Source organism: Aquarana catesbeiana, linkage group LG06 (assembly GCF_042186555.1).
Source record: "Aquarana catesbeiana isolate 2022-GZ linkage group LG06, ASM4218655v1, whole genome shotgun sequence".
NCBI classification, from domain to species: domain Eukaryota; kingdom Metazoa; phylum Chordata; class Amphibia; order Anura; family Ranidae; genus Aquarana; species Aquarana catesbeiana.
In genome coordinates this window covers 317,518,789-317,534,488 of record NC_133329.1, presented here as the reverse complement: position 1 = coordinate 317,534,488, position 15,700 = coordinate 317,518,789, and the positions used below count along the sequence as shown (strand labels likewise).

General features: G+C 41.4%; 1 protein-coding gene across 3 annotated transcripts in view; it reads left to right on the top strand.

The window, feature by feature from the left end:
• The window catches only part of COL18A1 (collagen type XVIII alpha 1 chain), a 247,584-nt gene extending 232,088 nt beyond the window's left edge, over window positions 1-15,496 (top strand). For all 3 annotated transcript variants that reach the window (XM_073633725.1, XM_073633723.1, XM_073633724.1), the window contains 10 exons: window positions 2,625-2,659; window positions 3,131-3,220; window positions 4,139-4,298; window positions 4,398-4,471; window positions 5,287-5,415; window positions 7,079-7,108; window positions 7,196-7,414; window positions 7,496-7,693; window positions 9,470-9,582; window positions 12,309-15,496. In XM_073633725.1, coding sequence (XP_073489826.1) covers window positions 2,625-2,659; window positions 3,131-3,220; window positions 4,139-4,298; window positions 4,398-4,471; window positions 5,287-5,415; window positions 7,079-7,108; window positions 7,196-7,414; window positions 7,496-7,693; window positions 9,470-9,582; window positions 12,309-12,522 — 1,262 coding nt within the window. In that variant the 3' untranslated portion in view covers window positions 12,523-15,496. The remainder of the gene's footprint in view (window positions 1-2,624; window positions 2,660-3,130; window positions 3,221-4,138; window positions 4,299-4,397; window positions 4,472-5,286; window positions 5,416-7,078; window positions 7,109-7,195; window positions 7,415-7,495; window positions 7,694-9,469; window positions 9,583-12,308) is intronic.
• Window positions 15,497-15,700: the final 204 nt, after the last annotated feature.

Here is a 15,700-nt window from a genome sequence, read left to right as displayed (position 1 = left end):
TTGATCAGTTTTGTATGTATTCTTTCGTTTCTGAGCATGCGTAGTGTTGCTTTTACAATTTTTTTTTTGGACGAAAACCGTACTAGCTAAACGAAAATCGGACATGTGTTTACGTACGGTTAACATTTTATAGTCTGCACATCCAGCTTTTGTCGTACGAAAAATCGGAATCGGCTGTCGAAAGCGCCATACTAACGATCCGAAAAAAGGCAGATCATTCGTTGGACGAAATTTTATTTCCGATTTCCGTATCATGTGTACGGGCCTTTCAGCTGACAATACACTGAGATCAGCAGAGCAGAATTAAAACTAGCACAGTAATACAAAACAAGAAACGGTACAGGGTACATAATAAAACAAAGCTGTAGTGAGACACCAGAAGGAAGCTGCAACGACGCGTCCATTGATGAATAGCGTGCAGAGAAACTTTGCAAAAGAATGTCAAATCTTCTTTTAGGTGATGATTCTTAAGGATGAGAAGATTTTTCAATTCACTTTACCATGGGGATAAAATGTTTTATTTTAGCTGTGTGACTGTAATTTTAAAGTCTCATTAGACTTAGCTGAAAAAAGCTTGATTGATTACTGCTATGGCAACTGGCCATGGATGACTTGGTGCGAATTATAATGTTACTTTTTTTTGTTAACAAAACATGACAGCTTAAAGTGGAGTTCTGCCTAAAAAAAAAAAAATTCAAAGCCAGCAGCTACAAATACTGCAGCTGCTGACTTTTAAAATAAGGACACTTACCTGTCCATGGCGCCCGCGATATCCTCACCCGAAGCCAACCAACCCGTCCCTCGGCTCTGGGTGGAGGCCCTGGCATTGCTAGTAAGGGAATCAGGAAGTGAAGCCTTGCGGCCTCACAGCCTGGTTTCCTACTGCACATGCGCAAGTCGTGCTGCGTGTGGTCCCTGCTGTCTTCTGGGACCTGTTTGTCTCCCAGAAGACAGCGGGGCGGGGCTGAGGAGGAGCCGAAATTACGTAGATCGCCGCAGATACTGCGGCAATCTTTTACCGGAAGTGGGAGCAAATACCTGTATTAGACAGGTATCTGCTCCCCCTTAAAAGGTGCCAAATGTGACACCGGAGGTGGGGGGAGGAATCCGGACAGCGGAAGTTCCATTTTTGGGTGGAACTCTGCTTTAAAATATACCATACTATCATCCTAGGAGGCAAAATTACAGACTTTGGGGTTGATTTACTAAAACTGGTGCACACAAAATCTGGTGAAGCTCTGCATAGAAAACGACCCTCTTCTAGAGCTGCATCAGATTTTGCACTCTGCGGCTTTAGTAAATCAACCCCATTGCATCCCCTTTTGCCTTCACAATAGCCCATGTCTAACATTCCAAATTTCTATGCAAATAGGGCTAAATATGCACCTTGCTCACCCCGCAGTAGTGCTTGGACCTGTTTCAGAAGGTTGCTTAAACACCATGAATTGCCTTGTGCTTGAAGTGTGCTTATCCATCTTGTACATGTATGTAGCTGTGTATGATAGTGCTGGTCAGCGTTCTTGATATAGGGGGCTTTGAGCGTGCTAGTGTGCTAAAGCGTTTGTGTAGACTGTGAACATGCTATAGCATAGCTCCCAACTGTCCCTGATTTCGAGGGACTGTCTCTGATTTGGAGCAATGTCTCTTTGTCCCTCATTTTGGTCTGATCCACATAGTTGTATATAAAATGCACTTTTTATCTTTCAAAAAGTGTTTCCTGGTGCTAAACCTTTCATCCAAATTCTAAATTGGTGCATTTGTAAAATTTAAAAGCCAATATAAAGGAATAGTAGTGGTAAAAAAAAAGCGCTTGTGGATTTAATTAACCTTTCGTTTTGGTTAATTCTCCTTTAGGGGGGTGTGGCAGGGGGCGTGTCCTATGCCTACATACGTTTGCTAGTAGGTGTCCCTCATTCCCATCTCAAAATGTTGAGAGGTATGCTATAGTAGTTGTTGGAAACTGGGGACATGCTTCAGGAAGTTTTTATAGACTTGAGACACATGAGACTGATAGATATCACTGCTATTTTAGGGCAATTGGAAAACACAGATTAATGTAAATAGGGTTTCTGAGGGCTGCACAAAAAGTGTCAAAGAGCCACATGTTGTGCATTAGGGGTGTAGAGGTTTTTGCCTTATAGTGCCTGCGGTACAATGTTACTTGGCTTGCAGAGTTGATAGCACAGGTTCCCTTAGAAGTTTATTCCTAGGACTAAAAAACACATTAAAGTAGAACTATAGGCAAGACTTTTTTTTTCATTTATATAATAGAGTAAGGGATTTATGACCCCTTTTAATTCTTCTGCCATCTGTGTCCCATTGGGGAGATTTGCCTTCCTTCCGGTCCCATAGCAAAACAAATAAAGAAATGAGAGGAAATCCCTGCAAATTAAGGGAATTCCAGATCTAGTGTCTCCATTGGAAGTTCTCCTCTCTATTACTATTCTGGGGACCACACAAATTAGTGGTAGTGGTAAACAGGACAAATAGAGAGGGTTAATCTCCCTAACAGGGGCACAGACAGCAATAAAAACTGGCAAAAGCGACCATACTGGAATGTCTGTTTAAGATGTGATGGAAAATAATTTGGATTTCTCTCACCAAAATGATATCTGTGTTTTCAGGAACATTCCCATATGATTTCAGTGCCTTTGGAAGGGTGAGTATAGTTGTATGTGTTAGAAAACACCCATCTAGGATTATCCATTAATGCAGCTTGGCTGAAGGGTCTTTATTTTGAGTATTAGCTGTGGGCATTTGTAAAATGGTTAGCATCTAATTTGAACTAAAGGGTAGATATAACTTATTAAAATGGGATACCCTTCTTTAAATGGCCAAGAACTCTATTAGACAGTGCATTTTATTATTAAGCTACTAGTGTAAATTTTCTCATAAATTAGATTATTAATATATTTGTGCAAAGTAATGTGTGTTTGTTTCACCCAGTCAGTTGGACTGTCTGTGTTTCCACTTCAATTTTACCTTATTTATTTGAGAACTTTAGTTTACTGCTTTGTTGAACCTGTAATAAATCATGGTGTCAAGGCTAAATAGTAATTTTAGAGGCCCTATAGCAAGTAAATGTGTATTTTGTCCTCTCTAATGAAGTATTTTTGCTTCCTTTACTAAGGGGGAAAAAGGAGAAAAAGGAGAACCTGGCTTTGGCGATGGTCGAGGAATTCCAGGACCTCCTGGCAACCCCGGATATCCTGGATTGCCAGTAAGTGAACAGTGTGGACTCTATTATGTGTCACAATTTTTTTGAAACCACGAAAAAAAGGAGAGTTCACATAAGTAGTTGTAGCTTTGGCAATATATGGGCAGATTAGGGCTATGGATGCGTCTGGAATACAGTGGCGGCCCGTCCATTAGGGGCGCCTGGGTGCCGCCCTCTCTCTCCACGCCACCCCCCTATATGATAATGGATAGATTTATGCATTGCATGCTTCTATCCATGGCCGCTGCGACTGCCCCCTATTCAAGCATCCGGCCCCTTTCTGGCCTGAATTCCAGCAGCGGGGTGTTTTTTTGAACCAGCTGATTAGAGCCATAGGCTCTAATAGACTTCAAAATAAGGTGGACTCGTGGCGTAGACCATTGCGCTACAAGCCCACCCAAGTGTTACAACAGCGAACGTTCGCTGTTGTAACAGTGATCTTCAATCCGGGATCAGAAGCAGGTCTGAGACCCGTTTTCTGATTGGCCAAAAAGAGAAGACCTCCAATTGGCCGCCGAGAAGGAGGGAGGAGCCGTCGCTCGTGCAGAGAAGGAGAACTGGAGAGCCGCCGCCATGAGCCCGGGAGAAGTGCTGCCTAGATGGGGTAAGTGTATTAGACCCAGCTGACCGACCGATGGACAGACGGACGGGGGGGGTGTTACTGTTTGCCGCTGCCCCCCCAAAGAAAACCACCAGCTACCACTGCTGGAATATAACTTATAACATTCCAGTTTTAGATTTGAAAGATTTTGGCAGCATATTAACATCCACATTCATCAAATACATTATCACAGTTTGTTATTCTTTATGTGGTATGATATATTTCACATATCTAGCATGATTTCACTGTACACCCACAATATATATATCTATATATATAGATATAAATATTCATACATTTGTCATACATTCTCTGTATAGGGTGCTAAAGGAGACAGCATTCAAGGTCCTCCCGGCCCACGTGGCCCACCAGGAGCTGCTGGTGTAGGATATGAAGGAAGACAAGGACCACCTGGGCCACCAGGACCTCCAGGTCCTCCTGCACAACAGGTATACCCTGGACCTGGACCCAATAGACCAGGTTAGTATTGAACAAGCACAAAAAAATTTGGCTATTTGATTAACAGATGAGGAACTGTAACACAAAATGAGTGCAAAATATTGTTTTCATTTATTGCAGTTCTAAGCATTCCAGGACCACCAGGACCCCCTGGGCCACCTGGACCCCAAGGAGGATCAGGAGGATATTCTTCGGTGAGAACTAAAAACTGCATCACCATTGATTTCATAAAACAGTTATTTGACCTAAGATGGAAAAGTAATATTTGATATCAGTTATGATGCAAAAAGTGTTGCAACCTATTGAAACCAAATAGCAATCAGTCAGTAATTAGTTTATGCAAAGATAATTTCTATGTGTGAAATTAAAGCCTGAGAGTAGCCAAAAGAAAAAAAAATCAGCACAAGGGATATAACTTAAAGTCAGTAGGATGTGTCCCTTGTGTCGGTACCTTTTATTTTAGTTGAAATTCCCCTCCCCACCCCATCCCTGCCACCATTATTTTACCAGTGCAACAACTGTTAATGCAGCTAGGTGGCTGTCACAGGTCTTTATCAAGTTAGCCTGACTATGTCAACTCTTTTTGCCCAGTTCTACCATTCATAGAAGCCGTACTACAGTTTTTATGAATGAAATGTGATCTATGACTAGAGGGGGCGCACCTATACATCATCCTCCCGTCCTCCATCATAGGTCCTGTTTCATTCATAGAAGCTGTAGTACATGAAGTAGCTGGGCTGAAAGAGCGGCCATAGTCAGGCTTTCTTAATGAGAGCTTCAGACAGCCCCTTAATCCCATTAATCAGTGGTAAGATGACATTTGGAGCTTTGGCATTGATTGATCACAGCCCTTTAATCCTCATCTATATGTGCCACAATTTCTTCACAAAAGTGACAAATTGTTAAGATATTAACACCCACTATCTACATCTTGAAGTACCGTATGTCTTATATGTAGAAATAATGCTGTGATATTTGTTTTTAAATGCCCTCTTTCTTGTTCCATTAGGCCACAGTATTGCAGACATATCAGACAATGATTAATCTGCGGCAGTCCTTGCAGGAAGGGACCATTGTACTAGTGCTGGAACAAGCAGATCTGTATGTACGAGTCAGAGATGGCTTCAGAAAGATTCTTGTGAGTATCAGTGTTTTGTGTTAAAATCAAATGTTGAAGAGTTTATTTACCATTTTTGACCAAATCCTATCTATTGTTGAAGTATCGACATTCTGAAGAAACAGAGACCGAGCTTGCTCGGGAGGATGTCCATGGACGCCCTCCCAGCAATTAAGGCCCGCGCTGCAGCCGTCTTTTGGCTATAGTGCGGGTGGAAAGTAGTTAACAGTGGTCTGAGGAGGAACTGTGGTTATTGTCCATAGAAACCTTTATTATTCCAGTGCCTTATGGGAGAATCTGATTGGCTGGTAGGACCAACAAAAACAGCTCTCCTTTATGACAATATGGTATATCAACTGTAAACAGTCATTTACTCCGAAAGTAATCTGACTAGACACAAAAATATATGGTACATAAAAAGCTAATGCAAGCAAAAATTTACTTTTGAGTAAATAATATATTGTTGTCTTATTTAAAAAACAGCTTTTCAGAATAAATCCGTTTGTGTGTTGGTGATCATTGAAATAATGGATTATGCTTTTATGTCACTTAAAAGGACTATAATAGTTTTGGGTCAGTTTATTTTACTTTTTTTAATTTACAGACTTTTTTATTTAGAGGAACTGATGTTTCATATTTAATGTGTTAAATCATTCTTTTACAACTACACAATTAAACACGATAAAGGATTCCCAGACCACTATGAGTTAGCTAAAGACACCACACAGCAGGAGCTGCCTGCCTGCCTGCTAATTTTGTCTCATGTTTAATTTTGGACGGAATTGTGTGATTAGGGATAATCTATGCTGAAGAATCATTTAGTTTTATTTGCAAATTGCAGTTGAACAATCTCTGGAGGACATCAAAAATACAGGTTGTCTACCTGCAGGCTAAGAAAACAGAATATTAACCACTTTCCACGTCCCCTCACGCTGCCTGTAAAAACAATCCAGCTGCTAAATAGCCACCAGGATGGCTTTTGCATTAGAGGGAATCCCTGCTGAAAACAAAATAAAGTAAAACCTCGGATTGCGAGTAACATGGTTAACGAGCGTTTCACAATACGAGCTGTTTTTTTTTTTTAAATCTTGACTTGATTTGCGAACGTTGTCTTCCAAGACGAGCAGGAATCAAGCCTCTGGGGTGTGGCATGCTTCTGGAACAAATTTAAGCTTGTAATCCAAGGTACTACTGTATCTGGATAATGCCCCCCCCCCCCCCCCACTGCTGCTGAATAGATTGTGTTCACATGATTGGATTCTAACTAAGCTGAGGAAAAGTAACTTGAAGGTTGTTGGAGGATTCGCAGGTGCTGGACTTTCTCAGTGCAGTACAGAAGAGGTCTTGGAAGTAGACCAAGCAGATCTGGGCTCCCCTGAATCTACAGAGCTGCTTTACACAGCCCTGTAACAGCTTATGAGCAGTGTCCAGCCAGAGGATTTCTGGGGTTTCCCACTTTCTTGTTGTAATTGGTAATCGTCTATAATGTGATGTCAATTCATGTTTTCTAAACAGACCAGCAATTTTTTGCATTTCTGTGATTCCATTAACAATGTGTATCCTGTGTAAAACATTTTCATGTCCCTACATTGCAGTATTTGGAAATATGCACTTTAATTTAATCTGGGAATATGTATATGGTATGTTAGACTTTAATAATAATGCTTACATTTGTGTCTTCCAGCTTGGAGAATATGTAACTGGCAATGGTCAGGTAGGTCTCATTCCTTTCATGTTAGTTCCTAATTCTTTAGTTACCGTATCTGTGACTGGTTAATGAGTGAAACGTTTTTTTCTACAGGGTAATGAAATTGCTGTGAAAGAGCCTGCTGTGGTCATTTATCCTTCTGGTAACAGAGACTCAGGATCCTATCAGTCTACAGATGAGTATGAGCCTTCCAGGAATGAAAGACTACCACCAGTTAATCCCCGTCCTCCGCAGCCACCACCTCCAGTGTTCCCCAAGCCGGAGCCAGAGGCTAATGTTCCTGTACATACACACCAGGAGTACCAGGCAGCGGTAAGCACAAGCTAGAAACTGTCACATTCTATTCAGGTTTTTTTTGGTTTGCATATTTACATGTCACATTTGCCATTGCAGTTACACTTAGTGGCTCTGAATGCACCCCTAACTGGCAGCATGCGCTCCATACGTGGCGTGGACTTCCAGTGCTTTGAACAAGCCCGCAAAGCTGGACTTCACGGGACATTCCGAGCGTTCCTTTCTTCGCGTCTTCAGGATCTGTACAGTATTGTTCGCAAAGCTGACAGGCTGTCTGTGCCAATCGTTAATCTCAGGGTGAGTCTGGCTGTATGTAGTTGCAGCCCATGAATTTGATTGAAGTGAAGCAAACTTTGTATGTAGTGACAGCTCAAGCATAACTGTACCTCTCTGACAAATTTCCCATTAAAAGGCAAGGGAGAGGATCATTAAAGGGTATGCCCAGGTATTACTTAAACCTTCCTCTCTCTCTCTGGAGTTGTGGTTCTACATCTTTTTAAGACCAGGGACTGGTATATTTTTCTAAAACCTCCCAGGCCATAACAGTAAGAAAATAAAATAAAGCTTATACACACACACTATAAAATTATGGGAATGCAAAACATGCATTGAAATGATGGAAGGCTCTGGATGGGACCGAGCATTGGCCCTGTAGGATGTAGTTTCTGGAGGGGGTTGGGGGCATAGTGGGACACTGTTGGAGGTTATGGGCATTGTGGAGGGCTAGAGGGTCTTCAGCAGGATGCACACACTGTGTGAGGTTGGGGGGGCACTGTGGAGGCTGAGCGCTCTTTGGGGACACTGTGGGCCACTGTGGGAGGTTGTAGGGGGTACTGTGGAAGCTGAGAAACACTGTGTAAGGTTAACACATTTGCAGCTGGCTGGAGATCCAGGAGAAATGATTGAGTACCACTGCTGTAGAACATGTCCCAGAATTATTTTTGTATGTTCTTTTCTATCAAGTAAAAGCTTAAATTACTCCATTACATTATTACCAGGCTTGTAGAATTCTTCCAGGGACAGCTGCTGGGAGGTCAGTTCCTACTAAAGTAGGCAGGCCCCCAGAACTATGTCTTCCCAGAGACCTTTCCCTACACACTGTGTAGCCAGACTCTTGGGAGACGAGGCATCAACATTGTTCTGATGGGAAAGAAATCAATGTATGCATGAAGTGGGACAGTGAGGGATAAGGACAGACATAGTTTTGTAGTCCAGCAGGGGAGAACTGGGTAGGACTGACAACTATCCTTGGGATTTCAGAGCACTAAAGGCACTGTGTTTGCAGACCAAACAGGAGTTTAGGAGCGCACTAATTTCCTGCAGGTAGTTTTCTGTAATTGCAGCATTTAAGAGGGATAAAACATGAGGAAATGTGCATGTATTGCAGAGATGTAAGAATATCTTTTTTTCTTGCCCTGACATACACTTCAACTTGCTTAACTGTTTGTATAAGGGCCCTTTCACACGGGCTTGTCTGTGTACGGACTCCTCTTTGCTCAGCAGGGATCGGTCTGCTGATCCCCGCTGAGCAGACGGATGACAGGTCCGTCTCCGCTCACTGTGCGGTTATGGACCTGTCAAAGCCCCGCTGTCCTTTATGGAGATCAGATGAAAACGGATCGCCTGTCCGTTTTCATCCGATCCGGTTCTCCAGACGGATGGAAAATAAGTTTTCCATCCGTCTGGATTTCACAGACAGGATCAGATATCAGCGGATGTCAGCGGACATATCACCGCCAACATCTGCAGCTTCATAGGGTTGAATGGAGCACCCGATCAGGTCCGCCTGTAAAACTGACAGGTGGACCTGATCAGAAAGTCCTTGTGAAAGGGGCCTTATAGTGTTTTATAATGGGCTGTGCATGCCTATGAATGAACTACTGTGACCACTGGCTTCAGTTCGACTCAAAGTATTGGAGCCTGAAATTAAGCATGACAACCAGGCAACTAGCATGTTCATAAAGTGATCAGATCAGAAAGTGACATCAAAACCCTATATTGCTCATATGAAGGGTTTCCTTTACGTGAAACATTTATTTGTTTACATTTTCAATACTATTTCGTGTATTATAGGATGAACCACTGTTTGACAACTGGGAGGCCCTTTTTGGCTCAGAAGGACAGATGAATCGTGGAGCTCGCATTTACTCATTTGAGGGAAGGGATGTTGCAACAGATTCTACTTGGTGAGTCAAACGCCTATTTCCTAATGCAGGATACCTGTGTTCTACACATTCATTCCTGAATACGAGTGCCACTCAGTTCTGTGTTTAGCCCCGGCCAGCCACAGCCTCCCATAGACTTTGACAGATTGCAGGCAGTAAGGCTGGATGCTGCACCTGTCCCATCCCAGTACATAAATGCCAGGAGGGATTTATGAAACCAAAAAAAAAATGCCAGCAAGGGCCGTACATTAGCTAGATGTTTGTAGATATAGAATCCTATAGGCTACCACTTATTATAAGAGATAGGAAGCAGCTGCTCACAACTTATTTGTCCCCACATCTAAAATACAATTGTTTACAAATATGAAGTGGCGCTATGCTTCAAAAATGAAAAGAATATTAAAACTAAAGAATTGCAAACAGTAATATTACATGTATCTGTTCTCTCATGGTAGATATTGAACAATGTGAATAATACTAATAATATTTTTTTATCTACTGAGTTTGTACTCAGTAATAAAATAAATATTCTGATCTCTGATCCAACAATAAAATAATACCCCTACTGGGTATTGTAACCAAAAACAGTGCTACAAATAATGCAAAATTGCACAAATGAGCAAAAATAGATTAAACATTAATCAATAGTGATAAAGTGAGAAAAACAATACAATTTGGTGATTTTTATATAATAGTGTCCATTCCAGAATAAAATCAATGTGTCCGGTGATATCCGTTGTGTAAATGTCATCAAATTCCTCAGTGATGTGATCACTCTCCCCTGCACCTCAATCCACACTGGGGTTGATTTACTAAAATTGGAGTGTGCAAAATCTGGTGCAGCTGTGCATGATAGCCAATCAGCTTCTAACTTCAGCTTGTTCAATTATGCCTTAACAAAGTAAAATGGAAGCTGATTGGTTTTTATGCAGAGCTGCATCAGAGTTTGCACTCTCCAGTTTTAGTAAATTCAACCCCACTGTGAACTAGCAGCTCGCCTCATTCCCTAGACCAGAAGGTCTAAAAGCTGTGACACAACTAGTCGGGAAGGTGTTGGGTACATCACTTCAGGTTTTCGGCCGATCCCGGAAGTTCATGAGGAGGAATTGCCTACACCCTAAATGCTTTTAGACCTGGTTTAGGGAATGAGGTAAGCTGCTAGCTAGGGGTTTATTTACTAATAGCAAATCCACTTTGCACTACAAGTGCACTTGGAAGTGCAGTCGCTGTAGATTTGAGGGGAAGATCTGAAATGAGGGGAAGCTCTGCTGATTTTATCATCCAATAATGTGCAAGCAAAAATGCTGTTTATTTTTCTTGCATGTTCCCCTCAGATCTACAGCGACTGTACTTCCAAGTGCACTTGTAGTGCAAAGTGAATTTGCCTTTAGTAAATAACCCCCACAGTGTGGATTGAGGTGCAAGGGAGAGTGATTACATCACTGAGGAATTTGACGACATTTGCACAAAGGATATCACCGGACACACTGAGTTTATTCTGGAATGGACACTATTATATGAAAATCAAGTCACCAAATTGTCTTATCTTATCAGTACATGTACACAGGGTCATTTATAGTCATTTCTAGGCAGTTGAGTTTAGAGGCATTTTTCAGAATGCAAAAAAATGCGATCAGAAGCTGAGTTTAGAGGCATTTCAAGCTCCAAGCGCTTCTAAGCGCTGTAACTCACGTTTAGCTGCATTTCGTTTACAGGCGTACAAACGCTATTTTAAAACACTTCTAAACGCAAACACGGCAAAACGCTGCTAAACGCGGCATGTAAACGTGGCAAAACGGATGTTTTATACGTGGGTTATTATCTGTCAAGTTAAATCGTTCAGGAGAGGTTGTAAAAACGTCCCGTGTACATGAAGCCTTAGTGTAAGTTTACTTTGCAGTCATTAATAGATGTTCTATTATTTCATGTTTCTTGCTTTTAGGTATATGTGTACATGTAGACTTAAGCATTAAATCTCAGATAAACTTTAACATGCTGATGCAATTCCAAATAGTAATTTTCAATATTTTTAAATCTCCAGACTTCATTAAATGGATACCTAAAGATCCTGTCATAAAGCAGACACTTCCTGTTATAGGGTGACAGTGCCCTGTCCATGCCACAAATATGCCCCTGTGTGTTGTCGCTGTGTCATTAAAGCCAACCATAGATGGATCAAAATTTTGCTGGTTTAAAAGGAACTATCCATGGGCAGACTGGTTGTACTTAAGTTGATCTATCGATCAATTGCAGTTCAGCCTGCCTGTCAGGTTTGTTTCATACAATCACTGTTGGCGGCTTCCAGAAGTGATCAGTGTATTCTGACAGAGGGTAAAACTCCCACTGTCAGAATACAATAGCACAGCAGGAGGGATTCCTCCATCAACACTGACTGTGTTGATGGGGGAATCAAGCAATTTTCTTTTCTTCAGCTAGTGGTTGAAGGAAAAAAAATGGAATAATCTATGGCCAGCCTAGGGCTTCTGATGAAGACTACAAGTGGCCATTTTAACACAAATTATGCAGGCATAAGCCACCGTTATCACCTTTAGGAAACCCACTCTGAGATATGCCATAGTGTTGTCGCTGGAGTGCTTGTAGACAGAAAGTGGTTGCAAAATGTACTAGATCAGCATAATCAGGATATCAGGATAAAAACATGATGAAAACAAGTCAGAAAAATTTATGTCATTTACTTAGGATTTGCATCTACACTAAGTATCACATTTCTTGTTCTTATACACTAGGCCACAGAAGATGATCTGGCATGGATCTGACACCAAGGGCCGGCGTCTAACAGAGAGCTACTGTGAGACCTGGCGCACAGATGAAGGCATAGTCACTGGCCAGGCTTCCTCTGTCACAAACGGGAAACTTCTAGAGCAGCGTCCTCAGAGCTGCAATAAGAACTTCATTGTCTTGTGCATTGAAAACAGCTTCATGCCCGCTGGCCAGAAGTAGGCGCACCCTGAGCAGTCAGAGCGGTGCTGATGCTGACAGAGGCTGCACGCGGACTTCCTGAGATTCCTTCTTGCGTCCAGAGACCAAAGAGTGTGTGAAGCTGCTCTTCTGTGAACATTCATGTGCAGCGTTACTGTCCCCTGCCTTCATGAGGCCACATCACTAGGATACACTGTCTGAGCTATTCCCTGCCTCAGCTTGGCAACAGAACTTTTAAGAAATTTCCAGTTTTTACATCCTGAAAGAGGCTGCAAATCCGAAATCGCTATAAAAACCCAGCTGATAAAACATTGACCCTATCTGTGCCCTTTCTACTGAAAGCCCCATCTTGCCCAGAGCCAGTGGCGGCCTGTAAACAAACTGTCCTAAGAAGAACCGGCCTGCGAGCAGACATATAATGGATGCAGAGCTCATTGACGCATCCAAGTTGGAATAGCCTTTATTTTATTCTGTAATATTTAACCACTTGTAGTTACAGAGACTTATGCATATCCCTTCATTAATCTCTTGTGAATGTCTGTTTCCTAGGTCTCTCTATGTCAAACATCTGGTGATTACCACTATATTTATTAGAGTACAGCTTCCTAGGAAACTTTTATGGTTGTGTACCTACAGGACCCAGTATTTACTGAGCAGCCTTCAGACTTAAGAGTGCTTCTAAAGTGTTGACTTTAGGTTGGTTATTGCAGGAGGCTTCTCTATACTTGGCCTTTGTAGCCCGATGAGGGTACTTTGGACCTTTATATTTGTTATTCAGGATGTATGTGTTGGAAATCACTGTTATATATATTTTCCTAAACATGTTTCAGAATGAGATGAATAGAAAGAGAAGCACGTTAGCCTAAGATTTCTACAGCTCATACCAATTGGTATGGATAGAGCAGGGAATCGTTAAAACCATTGTCTTTTTTGTCATCTATATTCCATTGGGGAGATTTTTCCTCACTTCCTGTCCTGTAGCCACAGCAAGAATTGAGAGGAAATCTTTCTGAGGTAAGGGCAATCACCTCTCAGACATCACAAGTGTCCCCATTGGAATATTTCCCCTCTATTACTGTTCTATTGGCAAGTCAAAATGTTGGATTTCCCACCATTTACTTTTGCAGTGGTCACCAAAAAAAAATAGGGGTTACTCTCTCCAGTGGAAACACAGACCGCAATAATAACCAACTAGAGGTTCTAATTCTTCTCTACTCTATCCAAGCCAGAAAAAAAATATGAGTTTACATATACTTGGCCCCTTAATAAAGTTAGGTAGTATTTTGCAAATTAATCAATTCACTAAGCTATATACCATAGGTGTTATTTGCCATAATAATTGTGACTTTTAGTTTCAGCTGCCATTGCTGATGGTAATGGTAAAAAACAAAGATTGTTTTAGCCAAAGCTGTGCTATGGTGGGCTCATGGCAAAAGGTGCCTCAATGCACCTCAAAGGAACATCCTGCTGTGATTCAAAATAGGAATACAAATTTTCTTCCCAGATGCTAATGCTACCTGCATACATCACTCTATAGCCAGCTAGGTCAGAGCCCTTGTATGCATCCTGGCCCCACAGACATCACATGTTCTGCTATATCTACAGTTCTGCCCTCATTTTGGCTTAGTACATTGAGCCTAATATCTTAAACAAACTTTTGCTGCACTACCACATTGAACCACTAGGAGGAGCCATCATACCTCAATAATCCTGCCTGGCGTTAGCTGCAAGAAACACTTTAAAAAAATGTATTTAGGTCAGTTTTGCTAAAACCCTTCCAGTGAAAATGTAGCACTGGTCCAGGTAAAGCACCCATGAATACACGCCCTTTATTGTGTGCACTAAACCAATTACTTTCTAATACAGAGCAAGCCCAACTATCAGTGCTGTCACTGTTTACAAGGTAACTGTATTAATACACCTGCAGATAACCAGCTGTAATAGAACTATGCCACACCAATTATTTTAATGCCTTCTACTTTGCTACAATGCTAGAAAAAGACAGATTGTTTCTAAAAGTAATCTACAGAGGATAGCAGAGATCAGGTTTGTGAGGTGTTCCCCTTTAAGGACTGGTAGAAAACAAGTCTACAAGGAATCTAAGGGCTTCCATTACTAACCTTTCTGAAAATGCTAGTTGCCTGACTGTTAACCTGGCCTACCGATTTCAATTCGTGAGTCACTGATCAAGGACAAGTATGAATGTCAAGAAAGTCAGAGGTCTTTATCACGATACTTATTTTGGGTCAGGGACTAAAAGTATGGAAGCAAGAAGGGCCGGCCTTAAGAGAAGGCAGCAATTGCAGCCTCTGTGTTTCTTTTAAACCTTATTGGATTATGATTATGTTTAATTTACCTGTATAAGAGGTATGGTTATTGTAATACATCTAGTGGTCTCAAAAGCCATCTCTCTAAGATAGAGCTTATTTAGAACCATCAAGATTTTGCTGTGTGCTGTTAGGTAAGGGGAGGGGCTGTGACAACCCTGTGACAAAACAATAACATAAACCAAGACTGTCTTGCTCAGCATTGTTTGGTTAGTAAAGAACCTTTAAGATCTGAAGAATAGGCATCCATTTATTTCTGTTGAATTCCTCCCACAGTTATGTTTTATAAGTGGGTGAAACTGGCCTTTAAACCGCATTGTTACCTGTATTTAAAGCAAGGTGCTGCATTTCAAGACCCGTTTGCGGCTGGTTGTATGTATGTGTTAAGGGCTGCAATCTGGTTGTTAGTGCCTTAGCAGTGTACACTGTCATTGTAAGCTTTGTGCAGCTGGGAATGCACATAGGTGTTTGATGCTAGTAAGTCACCAGTGAACACTCATATCCCTCATTTGTCTAAAAGGTGCTAAAAATCTTTATTTTTTTAAAAGCTTTTAGAATATTTTAAGACAGAAAACAGATGGAAGTTGTCTACCATAATCTTTGTATTTTAAAGAAGAAAATCAAGCCTGTGGATGTTTCAAGTTCATGTCTATAAATACTTCCTAGGACTAATGTGTGGTGTGGTCTTTCTTTATAGTGAGGGCAATTGGGAAAAGTATGCGCTAAGGTCAGCCAATTGTATCCACAACCAATAATTAGCCCCATCACTAGAATGCATTTTGTATAAAAGTGAGCATGTTAAAAAACCTTCTGGTAGACCTGCTATGCGAATCTCTACTTACTGCTCAATGAGTAGATCACATTAAAAAAAA